The sequence below is a fragment of the Benincasa hispida genome, chromosome 10 (genome assembly GCF_009727055.1).
Source record: "Benincasa hispida cultivar B227 chromosome 10, ASM972705v1, whole genome shotgun sequence".
In the NCBI taxonomy this organism is placed as follows: Eukaryota; Viridiplantae; Streptophyta; class Magnoliopsida; order Cucurbitales; family Cucurbitaceae; genus Benincasa; species Benincasa hispida.
The window spans coordinates 17347946-17368498 of NC_052358.1; the positions used below are offsets into that span (position 1 = coordinate 17347946).

A 20553-nucleotide genomic window follows, 5' to 3' on the forward strand; every position below is an offset into this window, starting at 1 on the left:
TCAAACTAAAAAAACTTTTCATCTTCAACTCACGTCATTAGAAAAACACATGCAACTTCAAAATAATTGGTCAGTTCCATTCAATTTGAACTTCAAGCTTTGAATCTATAAAGTGAAACTTAAAAGAAATATTGCGAATACAATGAATAATAAATTAGATAAATATTTTAAAGTCTTAAGAGCCCAGAACTGTGAGCTCAAAATCCTTCACTTCTAATTTAAGTGATCGAAAAATTGCTTGAGAAGCGACTCTGTGATGAATTTGTAGGTTGCTTCAGTGGGATGAAGGCTATCCCAGAACATAAATTTTGATGGGTCTCCACACGTTGGAGTTAATGCATTACATAGAGGCCCTGCTTCAGCCAATCCAGTTCCACAGCAACCTACGTTCGTCTGCTCAAAACCTATTCGACGAAAAGCCCCAAGCAAATTTCAGGTCAATTAAATTGATTTTTCTGTTCATAGCTTGATTTCCCTTAATTATTTGTACCGGCTTACCATATTTTTGGGGATTATTGATCATGTCCACAAGAGGAGTGTAAATGTCAGCATAGAAAATTGTGCTTCCTAGTAGCTGTGATTGTAAATTGCCCAACAGCTTTGAAAGCTTCTGATTGTAGGCTTCAGAATCTGTATTTTGATCTTCGAAACATTTTCGATTTAGAGGAATTGGGAATGATATGGTCTCTTGAATTGGAAGACAACCAATTGGAGGGAGGCCAGCGACCACTATAGTGCGACATCCAAGCTGGTAAATTTCCTGTCCATTGTAAAACAGAGTTAAACAAGTGTTCGTTTGAAGCAGGGAGTAGTTGATAAGTCTATTAGAATGATCAAACTTTGAAGGTTAAAAACTTTTCAAGAATAGGACTGAAGCATACAAAATTGAAGATGTGGAACTTGTAACTGATGCATTGGTGATTATTATGTCAAGGCTAAATTATAAACAACACTCTTTAACTTTGCTATTTATTTTTAAAATACCCTTATTCTTTCAAAACTTACAATGTATCTTTCACCTTTTACGAACATTTTAGAACTACTTGGAATGGTGTGACAATCTAAATTTCTATTTTAGCTCAGCGCCACCCAATTTTGGATCCCAATTATATCCAAAATTTCAAAGGATTTCTAGTTCTAAAATATTTATTTGAGGTCAAATATAACGTTGCAACTTTGGAAAAAAGAAAAAAAAGGGTATTTTTGAAATCAAGATTTTTTTTATAAGTGTCAAATATCGGTGAAGATTAATGAGTGCATATTATATTGAATATCATTTACCTTGATCAAGCTTTGTAGTCTATTCTGTAGAAAATCTTGGTAATCACTAATATTGAATTGCAACTGCCTGGTTGGAAGGTCGTAGAAATTGAAGGTTAAGTCATTGGTTCCTACACTAATGACAGCCAAAGCACTGCCAATAATCCTCTTACTTTCATCCACACCCACAATTCTTTGAAGCCTTTGAATGTAGTTCTTGAACATACCAATTTGTTTCATCGCAGGAATGACTGTAGATATAGCGGCTGTTCGATCATCGAGTCCTGTGCCGGCGGATGCAAAACTGACCCCTGTTTTCACATCATCATCCGACAGTTCAGGATCCAGAAATGGAGGAACAAGCTCCTTTATCCCCAACTTAGATGCCACCATGTCAGGAATGAGTTTCCCATCACTGAACCTTCCAGTAGCAACATGGCCAGGAAAATCTTTGCCGTATGGAGAGTAATTAGCCTTGAAAATAGTGGGGATGAAGTTGTTATTTCCGGTGTCGACCGTAGAATCACCAAATATGAGAATGGCAGGAAAAGATGGAGAAGTTTCAGGTGTCAAAGCGATGCATGGTTTGCTAAGAAATAGCAGCCAGGTTACGTGGAGTGAGAGAGCAACAATGAGGTAATTAGCTCGTGCCATTGCAGGTATTCTTCAAAGTTCTTGTTCTTTGATATTCATCTTTGCCAAATTGGTGCATGAATTTATAGGGAGCTGTTGAATGTTACACAAATCTTGTTATTATTTTTGCATTTATTTACAGAAGAAACCGTTCTAACGTAGAAGAACACCTTGTGTACTTAATTAGGTGAGTTATTGTATACATAAAGAGTGGACTGTTTATTCTTTCATCACCTTCAAAACGCCAGGAATTGAAAGCGAGGTGTTTGATCGCATGAAAGTATAACTTGCTGGAATTACTGTGGCTAATTTGGTTTTATATGTTTATTTCGTAAACTGAATTAAAAAAATATAATCATAACTCATCTTGCTAATCACTAACAAGCTGAGAGTGGTCTAATGTGGGGGTCGATAATCCCCCTTCATAGCTTTCCCCCTTATTTATTTGAATGCTCTGCTATATAGCTCCTCGAGTGTTTCAACTGATTAATGAATTATCTTGTTACCTAAAAAGTAGTTGTAATTTGTAAATACTTCATCGAATGGGCTGACAAAGTTATTATTGTTTTTTTAACAACTATATGTCGGGTGAAGAAATTGAGCATCTAATCTCTCATCAAACCCAATTGGACCGATTATTTTGATCCAATCCGAACTAAACCACAAATAATAATAACTTCGGTTATATATGGTTCGATTCGATTCGACTTTGGATACAGATTTCAAATTAAAACCGAACTGAATAAGAAAATCTGGTTTCACTATACTTTTAAACCAAACTGACACCTTCGTAAAAAAGGACTTTTTAGTTAATTTAATTTGGTTTATTCAATTTTAGCAAACACCCCTAGATTGAATTACTAACTTCTTACGTACCAAAAGAAATTGTCAATGCTTGATAAATAATGGTATTAAAAAACCTACCTCATGAAGAAATGCATTAATCAGCGGAACAATTTATATAAAATATGAATTAAGGGGGGTGTTTGGAGTGCTAAGTCAGAGTTATGAAACATGGAATCAATATGTTGGAGTTAGGAAATCTATGTTCGAGATGCAGAATTGTAAATATGGAGTTCCTCGATAAATGTGAAAAGGAGTGAAAGATAAATATTCCTTGATAAATGTGAAAAAGAGAGACAAATAAGTTCATCGATAAATGTTCAAACTTGTATTGATCACTATTAAAGTTAGTGGAGTTGAGTTATTTAACATTGACTTATGAAGTCGGTGGGCTAAACACCCTCTTAATTAAATGCAATTTATATCGTGAAAAAATGAAAAAGGAGTTAGATGAATGCAATGGTTTAATGAGACTACATTATCGTTTTAGTCATCTCTTATGTTTAGGTAAATATTCAATAACTTAAATATGTTATTTGATGCTCCAAATGACTAAATATATTATGTGGAGATTATTGATTAAGTTTATGTTTTATGCTCTATTTTAGGTACACTCTATTGGGGGTTTAAGAGAGGTGCCATATATAAAGTCTCTGAACCTCTTTCCTGCATCTCATCTCATATTATTGGGGCTGTTTTGGGTGCTGAGTTGAGACATGATATCTGGAGTTCATATGTCTGTAGAGTTCATATGTTTGTGTTTGGGGTGCAGAGTTGTTTTGTCTGAGTTCATATGTCCGTGTTGAGGTGTAAAGTTGAGTTCATATATCAAGGATATCTTGTGTGGTTTTTTAAATTCTTCATAATCTGCTTTTATGATTAATATTTTTGTATTGAAATTTTTTTCTTCAATAATTCTACAATTTTTAATTAAATATGAATTGTAATTATTTTATTTTATTTTTTAAAGTTTGTCTTCTTTCTCTTATTTTTTTTTTTAATGAACAACAATTAACTAACTACATTTCTTTCATGAATATGGTTAAATAAAATCAGAAACCAAAGAAAAATAAAAACTTTTGATTCCTAACTTTTTCTCCATGAATTTCATCTTCATCATCTTCTTATTCTTTTTCTTCTTCTTCCTATTTTTGCTATGTATTTTTCCTCCGTGATGATTTTTTTTAGTTTAATCTCTCACACCATTTTAGCAACCAATATAATGTCACCTTGTTTCTTAAATAATTCCACTTTCAATTTCGCCAAATTCAGAGGATTGTCAAAGAACAAATCTCCATTTTTCACTAATTTTTGCTAGAAAATGTTCCATAAAACAAATAGGAGATTTTGAAAACTAAAAAAATAACGAAAAATGACAAAATAGTAAAATTTTAATCTTAGGTTGATAAAGGCTGATAGAAATATATCAGTATCTAACAGTAATAGAACTAATAGAAGTGTATCACTGATAGACGCTGATAAAAGTTTATCATTGATAGATATTGATAGAAGTTAGTGTTTTTTTTTTTACTATATCTGTAAATAGTTTGACATTTTTTCTATATGTGAAAATTTTTCAAACAAATATCTATTTTATGATTTTTTTTTATTTCTTATTTCTGTTTGGTTTTTGTTTTTGTTTGTTTTTCTTAACTTTTTGTACCACCATTCAACTACATATATATTTTTCCAAATTCTTAAACTCTCATTTGATTTGTGAATTCAATTAAATAAAGATATATTTTACAATTTCTACATATAAATATTGCACTTAAAGTAAACAAAATACTATTATTTATATAATCAACAACCTTACAACATATTTTAACTGTCATGGAACACATGAGCTGAACGTGCACAAAAAATAGGTTTTTCATTAATGGCCAATAATGTGCCAATTTGTAGTTAGAGGCGGTGGTCGGAGCCCTAAGTTGGTTGCATGAACATATGAGTCGGAGGTGGTTATTAAAATTGATTATCGAAGGTGATTTTCGCCGAAGTTTGTAGTCGAAGGTGGTTGTCGGAGCTCCAAGTTGTTTGCACGAAGATGATACTGAAGTTGGTCATCAGAGTTTTTCATCGAAAGTGGTTGTCGAAGCTTAGAGTTAGTCATCGAATTAGTCATGTGAAGATGGTCGTCGAAGTTGATCATTGAAGAAGATTCTCACTAGAGTTTGTAGTTATAGTTGGTCATCAGAGTTTTTCATCAAAGTTGTCATCAGAGGTAGTTGTCGGAGCTTGAAATTGATTGTTAGAGTTGGTTGTCAAAGCCTAGAAAGTGTCATCGGACTTGGTCACGCGAAGGTGGTTTTCGGACTTATCGCTAGAGTTTTCGTCGGAGGTGGTTGTTGGAGCTCGAAATCGGCCGTTGGAGATAGTCACGCAAAGCTGGTTATCGAAATTGTCATCAGAGGTGGTTGTCGAAGCCCAGAATTGGTCATTGGAGTTGGTCACACGAAGGTGGTCATTAGAATTGGTTGCCAAAAATATTGTCAAAGGTGGTTGTCGGGGCCTGGAGTTGGTCATCGGAGTTGGTTGTGTCAAAGTGGTCATTGAAGTTGGTTCCCAGAGTATGGCAATGATAATCGTTGACGGTGGCCGTTGAATGAAGTCATTGAAAATATTGGAAGAATGTAGAGTTGGGATGAGTTGGTAAAACATACCAACTCAACTCCACCAACATTTAAAGTTGGTGGACAAAACAATGAGTTGATATATTATATCAATTCAACTCAACTCATGTTGGTGAGCCAAATAACTCCATTGTATACTTTGATATTCTCAAGATAATAAAACAATTTCTCTCAATAGTCATGAATGTGACTAACACATGGTTAATGAACAACAAAAATCCGTATGTCAATTTCTTCTTGCTTTTTTCTTATTCTCTACTTGTCAATGGATTTACCCATAACTTATTATTTTAAACTTTTATTTTTCACATTATTCCATCTTCCTGATGAATGTTACAATTCGTTGATGATAAATTTACACAATATAATACTCTATTTATATAAAAATTTTCAATTTAATTCCTCATTATTTTGTTTAATGTAATTAGTGGAAATATAGAGATTTAAACTTCTAATCTTGAGAGAAAGAAAAAGCAAACATGACTTTATAGCTACTTCGGCCTATTACCAATATAAACATAGCTAGAGCAACATAAACTTGTATAATGAATCTCCAGATTAGAGTTTTGATCCCCGTTCGTACATGTTGAAAGAAGGGAAAAAAAGCTACTTCAGCCAAGTACTTTCGAATGTTACATGAGGCTTTAAATGGCCTTTCAACTGTTGACTTTTGTTTTACGCGATTAAAAAAGGAACCATCTCGAACTTGCTTGTGTTTTCCTAATGATGTTAAATGAGATGGATAAGTTTTGTTTTTTTTTAATATAACAAGTGCACACTTGTTTTTTGTTTTTTTTCATTTTTTAAAAATAAACAATAAGCAATAAAGACATATAATCGTTTAGATTGGAAGTCCAAATCTCAGTACCTCGTATTTATTGTATTAAAAATTTACTTTTTCTAAATGTGATCTAACAACATAATTATTGTCCTTTTTTGTTCTAAAAAGTATATGTATAATCTCTCCCGCGAGATGATTTTTTTAGACAAATGCTTCATGAAACCATACACATTAAAATTTATTTAGACAAATGTTAGAAAATTTGAAAAATGTTCACTTAATTTGACTATGCATTTTGAACGCTTTGATGTCTATGCTCCCACGAGGTTTTCGGAGAACGGAGAAACTTGTTTCGTGGAGTGGAACTTATATTGATATTGATTTGATCTCAGTCTTTAGGAGTCAAAATTCTCTCTAGGCTCTCTGGAATGTAAAATTGCTGACTTCTACTAATGAAGAGAACTCTTCTATTTATAGAGTTCTCTGGTGAATTTTGTGGACTCAAGCTTGGTTGGTCCATGGCTCTTTCGGTCTAATTAATTAGACTTGACCTACTTTGACATTTGGGCCAAATTAAGGCTTTTTTTTTGCTCAAACTGGATTTTAGCCCAAATTATTATAACAAATTGAGTCAAATTAATTTTACTCAATCTAACGTTTTAGATGAAAACAAGCAGCATCCGGACTTTGCCAATTTATGTCTTCAACTTTGATTTGAGGACATATGTCAACTTCTAATTTGTCCCAAGTTCAATTATTTGGAGTTTTGCCATTAATTTAATGAATGAAGTGACAATTTGTGATTGATCAAAAATTTCTCCTTTAACAAATGCCTTATTTTCGAGATTTATGCACATATGTAGGTAGATGAATCTCGAAAAAGACGAAGTTGGAGTCAAAATACAAGTTATTTGCTCTTGATTTAAATTTCATTTGATGTGCCAGCCAAACTATGAATTTAGTATTAGAATTTCGGATAAAATTTGGAATATTACTAAATTTTAATTTGAGATTTTGCCTCCAATTTTATTTGGACTGGGGGCGAAAGGTAAATTTGATTTAAATTTGAGATAAAATTTGGAATATAGCCAAATTTTAATTTAAAAGGAATTTTAAATTTTAAATTTTATTTGATTTGGAAATAGGGATAAGAACATAAATTTAGATGAATTTGACATAAAATTATGAAGATGCCCAAATTTGAATTTTACATCAATTTGAGACTTTATCCCAATGTGTGTAATTTGAATTTTGAATAAAATTTGGAATATAGTCAAATTTTAATTTGAGATGGATTTGAGATTTTATCATTAATTTAATTTGGCTTTGGGATATGAGGCTAAATTTGAATGATTTGAATTTGGGGATGAAATTTGAAATATGTCTAAATCTCTCTTGAAGATAAATTTGAGGACAAAAAACACTTGATAGCGGCAAAATCCTTAATTTGATTTCTTTTTTAATTTACTCTGAAATTAGGATAAAATCAAATTAGAAAATATAATAAAATCTAATAATTCAAATTAAATCTTTATCTGATTTGATTTCTAATTCATCATGGAACGGGTGAATCTTCTATAAATAGGATCCTAAAGCCCTACATTCCCAACTCAAGTAGCCTTGCACAAAGGTAAAGAAGATAATTTTTTTTTCTTTTTTTGTCAAAAATTTCCTTTTTTTTCTTCATTTTTTTAATTTCCATTTTCTATCATTTGGAATTTAACTTTTTTTTACTAACTTGCTCCCATTTTTTTCCGGAATTAAAGTTACTCGTAACTTGCATTCAAAGGAGTAACTTTTTTTTTAATCTCGCCAACTCTTTTTTTTTTTTTTTTGCAAAGGGTGAGTCTTTTTTTTTTTTTTTTCAGTAATGTCCCGATACGTGACTGCCGCCTTGACACACATAGTGATCTTGGAAAGGTCTAAACAATCCTATCATATCGCCACTTCTTGATCAATAGAGGGATGACCCTAGAAAGGTTTAACAACCTTATTTGATCAACATAGGATGACGCCGAAAAAGTCTAAACAACCCTATTACATCACTTCTTGATCAACATAGGAATAACCCCAAAAAGGTCTAAACAATCCTATTACATCACTTCTTGATCAACATAAGGATGGCCCCGAAAAGGTCTAAACAACTTTATTACCTCGTCACTTCTTGATCAACATAGGGATAGCCCCAGAAAGGTCTAACAACCTTATTTGATCAACATATGAATGACCCTAGAAAGGTCTAAACAACCCTATTACATCACTTCTCGATCAACTATGAAGCATAGATAATTCAAAGGTAAAGAATTAGTATAAGACATGTATCAGATACCGATACCTCCAGATACTTCCCAAATACGTATCTGAAACGTGATTTGATGTATCTATATTTTCAGATACTTTCCAGATACATATCTGACACGTGATTTGACGTATCTATTTCTATGCGTACTTTTTTTTAAATGAAAAAAGACAAGTAACTCATCTAATCTTTCCCAATCTAAAATTAGGCAACCTATTTAAAAAGCTCACTACTCAAGTCCGAAACTAAAAGAAAAAATAAATAAATAACAAACCAAACCCTAGACTAGAATCATTTAATCTCCATCTTCACATTTGAGTCCCCACAAAGTCCACTAAAATATAAACCATTTGAATATCTTCATCAATAAGTTATTCGTTTATCTTCATACTTCTTTCTCTAATATTCTTCTTCTTTCTTTTTTTTGCAATACGAGTCACTTTTCTGTTGCATTTTATTAATTATTGTACTTCAATATCTTAGATGTTGCTTTTGTTTTTTGTACTATATTTCAGTGTTTGTATTCTATTTTGTGCTATTATTATTAACTTGTATGCTACATTTATCTATATCATAGGTTTTTTTTTAAGAAAAAAAATGTATCTTCAACTTATCAGTATCCTCGTTTTTTAGAAATATATATATTAAAAATATATATAAAAAATAACGCATCCTTAGATGTATTCGTATCTTAGTTTTTTAGAAATTGACAAATCACTGTATCCGATCGTATCCGTATCGTGTAGTCGTATCTGTGTTTGTGTTCCATAGTCATCAACATAGGGATGACCCCGGAAAGGTCTAAACAACCTTATTACATCGTCACTTCTTGATCAACATAGAGATAACCCCGGAAAGGTCTAACAACCCTATTTGATCTACATAGGGATGACCTCGAAAAGGTCTAAAAAATCCTGTTACATCATTTCTTGATCCACTATTATATTATGGTTTGGTTCACATAGGGATGACCCCGGAAAGGTCTAAAAAACCATATTATGTCACTGATAGCTGGTAGAAATATAAGCTATTGTAGCCTTTTTTTTAGAATTATGAAGGCTAACAAGTAGAATATGTGTTGATAATACTAAGAATTCATGTGAAAAGTGAGCTTGCTTCGATCAGCACTGAAAATCTCTATTAACCCAATATTATGCATTATTTTGCATTAAAATTTCTATTTTCGTAGCTATCGCAGGAATCGATCGCATGTGTTGAATCCTAGACCATCACAAAGATGATCGTATGTGTTCATCACATGGATGTTGCGGCTACAGAGTAATAACCATGATAGAAGGGTGATCGCAAGGTGGATGGAATGTGTTGGTACTTCAGAAAAACAAGCATGAACGCATACCTTGGGAGTATCAAAAGGATAAGATGATGTTGACATTTCATCTACCGCGACGAAAGTGGCAGTGATTTAGAGCGGGACCACCAATGGTGTCGGTATTTGAAGCTCTATAAATAAAGCCTTAGAACCCAATTCAAGGTATTCGAGCTTCTGCCCTAAGGCAGATCCTTGTGATCACAAATGAAAGTATGAGCAGACACTATTTGAGGATTCTTCACCGCCACAGCCCATTTTGAGTGATGATTGGAGTCTCGCCGGAGATACAACTCAAGAGAGACTACTCCATCACCCATCCATGGCACCACCGGCAGCCTTGACGGACATCCGATGGAAGCAAGAGATTGCCTACATCTAGCCCTCCATCTTTCTTCTTACCTCTGTATTGTATTACATTTTGGCTTAAGACATTAATACATTTTGTAATCAATGCATTTCTTTAGTTCCTTCAATACCATCTTCTTCATCTTCTTCATCTTTGTCATCGTTTACCTTTATCGTTTAGTTCAAAGGCGGTCGCATACTCAATCGTGTAGCCTAAAGATAGGACGCATGTAGCAACCCACTGAGAGTTGTGTGTTGTGCGAGTATAGTGAGTTAATCCTTTTCGCTTGGTGTGAGGCTGCAGCAACACTTGTCTATGAGCTGATTAACCGCAACTAATAGCCTGAGAGGGTAAGTAGTGGAACACACTAAAGCAAAGTAAGTAGTGTTCCTAGAGATAGGAATAATCTTATGCTCAACGCAACCATGCATTATTGAGATATAAGCATGAGGCTAACCACCGAGAGGTGTGCAATGCTAGGAATTACCCTTGCGAACAAACTTAATGCCGCGGTAAATTTATCCCCTCCACAATTCTATTTCTTCATGCATATTATTACACGTTAACAGTTGACGCATCTCTACCAATTCTCATAGTTAAACTTCCATTACTCAATCTGTTTAGTTAGGAGTAAGAGTAGCACATAATCCTTTACTTTTATCTTTTTACTTTTATTCATTGCCTCAAATGCATTACTTCACGAAACATTGAGTTACAAGTCCCTATGTTCGACCTCGAATCATCCTGAGAAACTTACGTTCTCGTTATACTTGGCGAGAAAGCGAGAAAACTTGTGGCAGGAACGTATGGTCATCGCATTCATGCTTGAACGCTTATTGTATATTTTCTAGTCCAACACATGGCCATCGACGCATGGAGATCAACGCATAGCATAAGAAATGCATTATATATTTTCCTCACATTAGTCACTTCTTAATCCAACTTTGAAGGTGACGCAAATACACTATCGAGTTTTGAAGATGAGGCGGATATGACATCGAGCTTTAAAGCGGAGCTGGGTAGACCAGACTTAATCTTGTATATGAGGCAGAGTTAGACAGATCGAACCTAATCTCGCATATGAGACAAAGAGGAAGACCAGGCTTGATCCTGCCTATGAGGTATAGCCAGGCAGACCGAACTTGATCTCGCATATGAGGTAGAACATTACAAACTAGACTTGATCTCGCATATGAGGTAGAACCTAGCAAACCGGACTTAATCTTGCATATGAGGCAGATCCAGATAGATCGTACTTGACCTTGTAGATGAAGTAGAGCCATACAGATGATAACGGGCAGAAATGCATGTTATTACGGTACTAAGTTATTAAACAATGCAGGTTTGCATTGATAAAATATATAAGATTGCGTCCAAAAAGCATTAAGTTCATAACATTGCAGTCGCATGCGTTCATCGCACAAAAATAGTTAACTATTATATTTTTGTGCAGAATATGTGTTGACGCAAAGCATAAAATGCGATCACAAGAAAGCAACGATCGAGCGCAGTGTTACCGCAAGGCTTTACAGTGATTTATGTTCATAAATATCTACTCAAGAAGGATTGTCACATAGAGCTGCTACAACTTGGTGGGCGCATCTGGTGAAAACCATAATAAATCACGATAGGACAGAAAGCTGATGACGGTCGAGTCCGAATCAAGTTGACAAGCTGCTAACGAACTACTGTAGCAAGTACACTCAACTTTTTGGTGACAAATATTCGGCGCATCAGACAGATAATTAATGTCATCCCATCAGTGAAATCATAAGAGAGAAGACGCCTTTCACCCCGAAGCTCTATATGTACTGAAGGCAACCTTCAGTAAAGAAGTAGTTAGAGAATTTTTCCCTTAGAAAGAAACAGCCTTGTTTATAGTTTTCCTTTTTATTTAGAAGGCGGAGCGAGAGAAGGGAAGAGATGCCAAAAGATCGCTCTGGTCAGCTCGAGAGAGAACCTAGAGGCGTGGATAGCAGAGAGAGGGTCGACTCTCGCGAGAGCGAAACTATCTTTTGAACAGAGTAGAAAAGACAGTGTAAAAGCCTTGGGAAGCAAGAGATTGCTACCAAGCTCTTTATTCTCATCTTACATTGTTATTTTATATTTCACTCTATATCTATAAAATGGAACTTGTCATTCTACATCTGTTCACTCTCTTAAAATCACGCATGAGTAGCTAACTTTATCGAATGGGTTAAGAAGAACTAAGCTAACATGACCTAGGATCTTCATTGTATGCGATTATCTTGTCTTATGCTGCGCCCAACACCCCTTTAGAGCTACTCGAGAGAGAGTCTAAAGAAAGAACCTAAGACTTGAGAGAGCTAGGTTAGAATCTAGAATCGAAAGAGCAAAATTAGATCTGCATAAGCAGGATATAGGGACTTAGAGATAAGCTTTGTTTGCCAACATGCATCGCATGCATCCTAGAGATAGGTTTACGATATTATGTGGTCGTCTTATTTGTGTGTCATGTTGTCATCGCATAAAAAATAATAGAGGCTTATGTGTAGGTCCTATAGACTCATCGCATATATCGCATGCGTTCTAGTACTAAAAGCTGTAGCATTTGCGTTGAGAGATGATTTGCTATTGTATGTGTGTTGCATTATCGCATAATATGAACGCATCCTAGGAAGTGTTAGTTGAACCCCTTCTCAACCCGTTCCCCGCATATTCATCGAATCTTCCGTATTATCAACTCTTTTTGTAACTCCGCCGCATACATTTATTTTATATCGAAAACCACAACCCAAAACAACTATTTGATTTATTGGTTACCACAAAGTCTTCTCGAAAATTATCACTGCATACCGTTTTCCTTAGTCCTTGAGTTCAACCCTGGACTTTCCAGGAAGCTCAGTAGGGTCTACACTTGGATTCTGCTGAGAAAACTTGTTGCTCAATGGATTTCCATTACCGCATTTCATTCCATTATTTCATCACATAAAATAACGCATCAAGTTTTTGGCGCCGTTGCCGGGGACTTCGGAAATTCAGTGTGCTAACGGTAATTTTTGTGGTTTCTTTGTAGCTCTCAATCTCTAGCGAATTACGACCCAGAGATTGAGAGGATGTTCCGATGAAGATAGAGAGATAGCCGCCAGCAACAACAACCAGATAAAGACGATATGGCGGAGCAGCCTGGAAACGGAGCACTAAACGAAAACAATGTCATGGCGAATCCAATCCTACTGGCTAACGATTGCAATAGGCCCATTTGGGACTATGCATCGCCAAACCTCTACGATTTCTCTCCAGGAATCATGAGGCCTGCCCTTGATGGATCCCGATTCTTTGGCCTCAACATCTTCTGAATGGCATCAATCTTAGATTGATCTATCTCGATCCTCTAAACCAAGAAACTTCCTTAAGGTTACGCCGAACGTGCACTTAAGAGGGTTCATCCTCAACTGGTATTTTCGTAGGCTATTGAACAAAACTTTCAGATCCTTCAAATGATCTTGTCATTTATTGGACTTGACCATAAGATCATCAACATAACATTTTTCATGTTTGTGCAGCATGTCGTCAAACACCTTCTTCATGGCGCGTTGTTAAGTAGCGCCAACATTTTTCAACCCGAAGGGAATTACCTTGTAACAATATATTCCAAGGAATTTGAAAGGCCGTCATTTCCTCATCAGCAAGAGCCATTCATATTTGGTTATACCCAAACGATCCATCCATAAAGGATAGGGCCTTGTGCCCTGTTGTCGCATCAACCATGATCTCCATGATGGGTAATGGAATATCGTCTTTCAGGTATGCATTGTTTAGGTCACGAAAGTCTACGCAAACACGAAGTTGTCCATTCTTCTTTCTAACAAGGACAATGTTGCCTAACCACATTGGGTATTTGACTTCACGGATAAACCCTGCTTCAATCAACTTATTGACTTCAACTTCAATCTGGGGAATAAGTTCTGGTCGAAAGCGTCATTGAGCTTGCTTAACAGGCCAACACACTTGTTTGATTGCGAGATGGTGGACTACTACCTTTGGATCAAGCCCCAACAACTCATTATACGACCAAGCGAAAACATTGTATTCAGTGAGCAAACTCATATATTTGCCTTAGTTAGGCGCGGTTTCTCTACTGTGCCAAGATTCACCTCTTTGAGTTCATCCACCATGGATTAACCACCATCCTCCAAACCTAGCTGAGCATCTTTCACCTCCTCTTCAGTCATTTCATCTTCGGACTATTCGATGACGGTAATGTGGTGACATGAAGTTTCACTTTCTTTATGCTCAAAGCTTCCATTTTGAGGGTTAGTGAAGACAATGTCGCGCCTCTTCACCTTCAGTGAACCTTTGCTTGTGTTGAGAGTAACGAAGGTCTTTCTTTCATTTGTGAAGGAACGATACTACGAAGTTCTCTGTCACTTCTTGCCTCACAAGATGATTTCTCACCTAATGGACTTTCGGTATCCTTATGGCTAAGGCCCTACCAGATTGACGTGCAAGATATCAACTCCTTCTTTCTTATGGCTATATTGAGGATGACACTGCGAGTTTTTCTGTTACCCTTATCTCACTGGAGACAAACTTGTTGAAGTGATCCTCAACACCATTGCGCTTAAGGTGATAAAAAATGGACGCACAGGATTTTCCTTCACTTCTTTTTGAAACTGAACCTAATATTTCGAAGGTCGGTGGTCGCGTCACTACCGGAGATTAACAGACGATTTCCTCTTCTCCTTCGTAAGACAAAATCAATCTTCGAAAGATTGAGTATCGAGTAAAGTTAGGGGTTATGCGTAGACTTTCTCTCTCTACTTTCATCATGCTCAATCTCTTAAAGACCAAAGTGCGCGTGACAGGCGGTCTGATGTGATCGAAGGCTAAGGTTCTTTTATCACTGCCCTCCTTTTCTCCTACATCATCGACTTCTTTTACAGTTATATGATTTTTAACAACCACCTTTTCTTTCGCATTTCTGGTTATGCGAATTGGCTCTAACATTATATCCAAGTCCATTCCTCAATACAGGTATAGCATGCCCCTCCTACAAAAGCTTCTTTTGGGTTGAAGAAAGTTGTGGTTGCTCATAAATGCTCAAACTCTTAAATTCGGTGTGAGTTGTGGTCATACCCTGCTTTTGCCAGCAATTTTGTAAGCTTTAGGATTGAATCTGTCTTTCGTTCGTGTTCTAGGCAGATTTACCTTTGTCAAGTTTCCTTTAGGTTCATGGATTTCCTACTTCATTATCGGCATGAGTGGTGTAACAAAACTTTCTTTTAAGATTTCAATATCCCCAACCTTCAAGCCTTTTGAGCACTATGTAAAAGGTAACTTGCCCTTCTTGTGCCTCGATAAAGGAACATAGCACGAGATTGGAGGACTTGGAGCCTTTTCATCTTTTAAAATCGGTGTCTTTATAACTCTGATGGATGCCTTACTCTCTTTCAAGCTAGAGGCTCGGGCCTTGTCGCCTGTTTCCTTCCCTGCATCTGCTTATGATTTTGACTTTAATTCACCTATATCCTTTATTAATGGAGACTCCACAGGCATTACCTCAATAACACCCTCACTCTTTAAATAAAACTTCTCATCTGCGAAGTAAAACTCAGCTTCTGAAAATGGATTAAAGTCTGCTTCAACTTTCTTAATCTCGTCTTGATAGAACTTAAAACGTTGATGCAGTGTTGATGTTATCACCCCATTTCCATGAATCCAAGGACGTCCCAACAACAACTTATAGGTGATCTTCGAGTCTATGATATGAAACAACACGCCAGCCTTTAGGTCGTCAATGAGGAGTTTTAAGCGTATCATGCCTATTGTCTTTTGGCTTCCTTGGTTAAAACCTTGGATTACCAACTTGTTGTTCGACAATTCTTCCATGAGTATACCCAATTGCTTCATAGTCGTCTTAGGCATTATATTGATGCCTGATTCATTGTTGATGAGAATTTGCCCAAGGCTCTGTTCTCGAACGTATCCCGAGACGTACAGAGGCCTATTATGCAGCTTTGATCCCAACAATAGATCCTCGTCTGAGAAACCTATAGATGTACATTAAGAGGCATACACGCGCGTCATAGAGGTAGACACACTAGATGCATTGGACTCTAACAATGTATCGTTGAAAGTCATCTTAATTTCTTGAGGGAATGACAATAGGTCATCTATATTGAACGATAGTAAGTCTTTTGATTCTTCCATCAATTTCAATGAACTTAGAGGAGTATCCTCTTCTCCTAACATGCTGACGGCGTGACATGCAACAACCTCTACTCCTCCTAACATGCTGACGGGGTGACATGCAACAACCTCTGGCGTTTTCCTCGAATAGCGGCCATAGAAGTTCTCCGGCAGGAAATTTGCTAACGTCACCTATCACCTGGTTGAGGAAAGTCTTCATCTTCCTCCTTAACAAGCCTGGGCTTTGAAGTCTTCTTTTTTCTTTTCCTTTTTCTGAGTCATGTTCTGTCTTCTGTAACTTCGATAGAAGTGCAAATCTTTTCGGGTAGAACTCAACTTTCTCTTCTTTCGATGCATTACGAGAATATATCCCTCATCATTGTCATCATCAACATGTTCTTCTTTATTTTGAAAATCCCTCATTCGAACCACTTGCTAAAAACGAATGATTACAGGTTCAAAGGTCCCAAATTGGAGTAAACTCTCTTTTTCGTCATAACACATATCCGATGTTTGAGCACTCGGAGTTACTCCACTGTGGCATGATTTTTTTGAGCAACCTCGTTCAGATCCAACTCAATTTTTGTATCACGAGCTGTTGGGAAAATAATTGGTTTGTGTTAATTGATATGCAGTCCTGCGATGATCATACGATGGTCTAAAGAGTATGCTTAATTATGTATGCGATGATCATGCATCCTTGTCATAAATTTTCTTGTTCTCTCGCCAAGTATAATGAGATCACAAGTTTCTCGGGGTGATCCAAGGTCGAACACGGGGAATTGCAACTAAAATATGATTGTAAAGTAATGTGTTTGGGGCATAAAAAATAAAAAGAAAGAAGCTGATTAACTATGCGTTACTCCTACTCCTAGCTAAACAAACTGAACAATTAAAGTTTGACTATGAGAATCATTAGATATGCGGCAAGTGTTAATGCGTAATAAAATGCATGGAGAAGTAGAGTTGGGGAGGATATTTCACCAAGTCATTAAGTTTGGTTGTAGGGGTAATCCTAGCTCGCCACACTCACGCATCGCACGCCTCTTGGTGGACAGCCATATGGTTGCATTGAGCACAAGGTTATTCCTATCTCTAGAAACACTGCTTACTTCGCTTAGTAAGTTCCACTACTTACCCTCTTGAGCAGTTGGTTATAGCTACTCCGCTCATAGACAAGCATTGCTATAGCCTCACACTAAGCAAATAGGATTAACTCACTATACTCGTGCAATATACACCTCTTGGTGGTTTGCTACATGCGTCATATCTCTATGTCGCATGATTGAGTATACGATAACTCTTGCAATCTGTACTTAGCTCATGGCACTGAGATTAAAATATAGAGTAGAAGAATATGATGTAAATGATATTGATGGAACTAAAGAGATGCATTGATTACAAAATATATTAATGTCTTAAGCCAAAATATAATACAATACAGATGTGAGAAGAGAAATGGATGGCTAGATATAGGCAATCTCTTGCTTCTATCAAATGTGTGTCAAGGCTGTCGATGATGCAATGGATGAGTGGTGAAGTAGTCCCTCTCAAGATCTATCTCCGGCGAAGCTTCGGTCGTCAATCGGAGGAAGTTGTGGAAGTGAATAACTCTCAAAGTATTTCTTGCTCATGGTCTCGTCTGTGATCACAGGAATTTGCCTAAGGCAGAAGTTCCGGATGCCTTAATCTTGGGCTCCAAGGCTCTATTTATAGAGCCAAAATGCCGACAACTTTGATAATCCCACTCTGAAACATTGTCATTACTGACTTGGTAGGTGAAAATGTCATCATGATCTTATCTCTTTGATCCTCCCGTTTATGATCGTTTCTTCTGAAGGATCAACGCATTCTACCCACTCTTTGCGATCATCTTTCTATCACGACTATCACTCTGTAGTTGCGGTTGTGCATGTGATCAATTTTTCTTCCATGAAATCATCATATGCGACCAACTTTGCGATGGTTTGGGATCAACGCATGCGATCAACTCTCGTGACAACTACAAAATAGACATTTTGATGCAAGATAAAACACATGATACAGGGTTAGCGGGGATTTTTAGTGCTGATCAATGCAAGTTTATTATTCCTCATGAATTTTTAGCAATATCAACACATGCTCTACTCATCAACCCTCATAATTCTAAGTAAAAGGCTACAATATCTTATATTTCTACAAGCTATCACGAGCCAACCTTAGAATCAACTCCTTTAACACAACATTTTTCGATCGGGTGGTTAACGATCCTATGATACTTGCAGTAGTTAGGATCGTCCACCTTTCTGACTTGCTCTGGTTGTTTGCATTTCAGTAACTGAATAAGCTACTTTTCTAGTAGTTGCTCAAGCATATCTGCAACATCGGAGTCAGGAAACGGATAAACTTTTTCCTGCCTCTCCTTCAAAGTTAGGCGACATCTTTCACCTCCATCGTCTTTCTTCTAAATTTTCTTATCTTTTCCTTTTGAAGAAAATTTTAGCGGGGTCGTATTAACGACCATTGATTCCTTTTTAGCATCCTTTATCTATTTCTTGTCCTTCTTTATCTCAGGGATCAGGAAATCCTTTATCCTTCTATTGGTGATGCTCAACTCCATATCATGGGCGCGAGTTGTCAATTCCTCAAACGTACGGGGTTTTATTCCCTACAAAATATAAAGAAGTCCCTAGTGTATATTTTGAGTGCACATTTCTACCGTAGATAGTTCAGTGAGTTAGTCTTTGTAGTTTAATCTCAGAGCTCCCCATCGATTGATGTAATCGATGATTGAATCTTCTTTTCATTATTTGGCATTTGTCAACTCTATTATACTGATAGTGTGTTTGGTGTTGTAGAAGCGATTTAGGAACTCTTTTTCTAGCTATTCCCAATTGTTGATCAACTCAGGCTCTAGATCAGTTACCTGTCAAAGCATTTTCTTTCAAGGTTCTGACAAATTGTTTGACTAGCAGATCTCCTCTGGTTTCCATGTCCTCGCATGTTTCGACAAATTAGGCAATATGTTGTTTTGAGTTACCCTTTCCATCGAATTGCTAAAACTTTAGGGGTTGGTACCCAGCAGGCATCCTCAAGTTGTTGATTCTCTGGGTGTACGACTTGGAATACATAAAGAAGGTCTGAGACGGGCCTCCATACTGGGCCCTTATGGAAGTCATGATCATATCTTGCAACTGTTGGACCGATAGAAAGGCAACAAAGTTTGATTGATGTAGTTGAGCTTATTGCAACACAGTCTTGCCTTTGTCATTTGTCCTGACAGTAGGGGTTTTCCTTGACTCACGGTTTCACGAGTCTGCACCTACTCTCTTAAGGCAGCGATCTCATGATCTCGCTCCTCAACAGCTTTCATCAGAAAATTTATCTTTCTTTCCATTTTTTCCATGGCTACCTTAACCGTCACGTTTGCCATCCTGAAAAACATCATATCCAGGTGTGATACTGTATTTGACTTGCTGGAGGCAGTAGTAGAGTTTTCAAACAAGGGATTTTCCTTGATGACAACCCCGCCTTTAGAAGACTTTGTCATCTGCTTCAAAATGTTATGCATGATGACAGAGCTCTACTCTTGTCCCTGTAGAACCTCCTTTGAGCGACTTCGAGTGACATGTATTGGTATCAGAGCATCATTTAAGCATTCAATTCGAGTTAATTTTGGCTTGATGGGTGTTTTTTCATAAGATGTATGAAAATGGTGAACTGATATGGTTTTTCTGAGTTTTGGCATTGAATTCTCTTCAATTATGTTGTAATTCTTGTAATTAGCTCTTGATTTATGGGCCTTAATGTGCGATTAAGTGTCTATAATTCGATTAGAGTCATTAAAGTTGAAATTAGGTTGTAATTGAAGAAAGAAGTAAAGAAGGTCGAGCATCAGAAACTATTTTTTCTGCCACTACCCTGTTCCTCATACTCGATGCTCATGCTCGATGGCATACTTAATGCTCATGCTCGATAGCTTACTCAATTACTCGATACTCAATGGTATCCGATGGCATTTACTCGATGGTACTCAATTATTTGATTACTCGATTACTCGATGCTCGATGGTACTCGATGGCATTTACTCGATGGTACTCAATGCTTGGTGGTACTCGATGGCATTAAGCCCGGTTCGCCCAATTTTGAGCATTAGAGGTCCAGTTCAAAAGGTTCGAGTCTGGTTCAGGGTGGTTCGAGCGGTCTAGAAGCGTTTTGAAGCCAGTTTTGGTTATTATTGTAATAATTAGACCTTTGTTTGCTTGAAAATGCCAAAACTAAAACCGTATCAGTTTA

At 36.5% G+C, this 20553-nt stretch overlaps 1 protein-coding gene across 1 annotated transcript; it reads right to left on the bottom strand.

Moving 5' to 3' along the window:
* Positions 1 to 796: 796 nt before the first annotated feature.
* On the bottom strand, positions 797 to 2172 carry LOC120088795 (GDSL esterase/lipase At2g30310-like). Its single transcript, XM_039046235.1, has one exon. The coding sequence runs from the start codon at positions 1912 to 1914 to the stop codon at positions 1231 to 1233; it is 684 nt and encodes a 227-aa protein (XP_038902163.1). The 5' UTR covers positions 1915 to 2172; the 3' UTR covers positions 797 to 1230.
* Positions 2173 to 20553: the final 18381 nt, after the last annotated feature.

Bases quoted from the DNA above. Each gene is read 5' to 3' on its own strand.
- LOC120088795 (XM_039046235.1), bottom strand. From the start codon at position 1,914: ATGGCACGAGCTAATTACCTCATTGTTGCTCTCTCACTCCACGTAACC.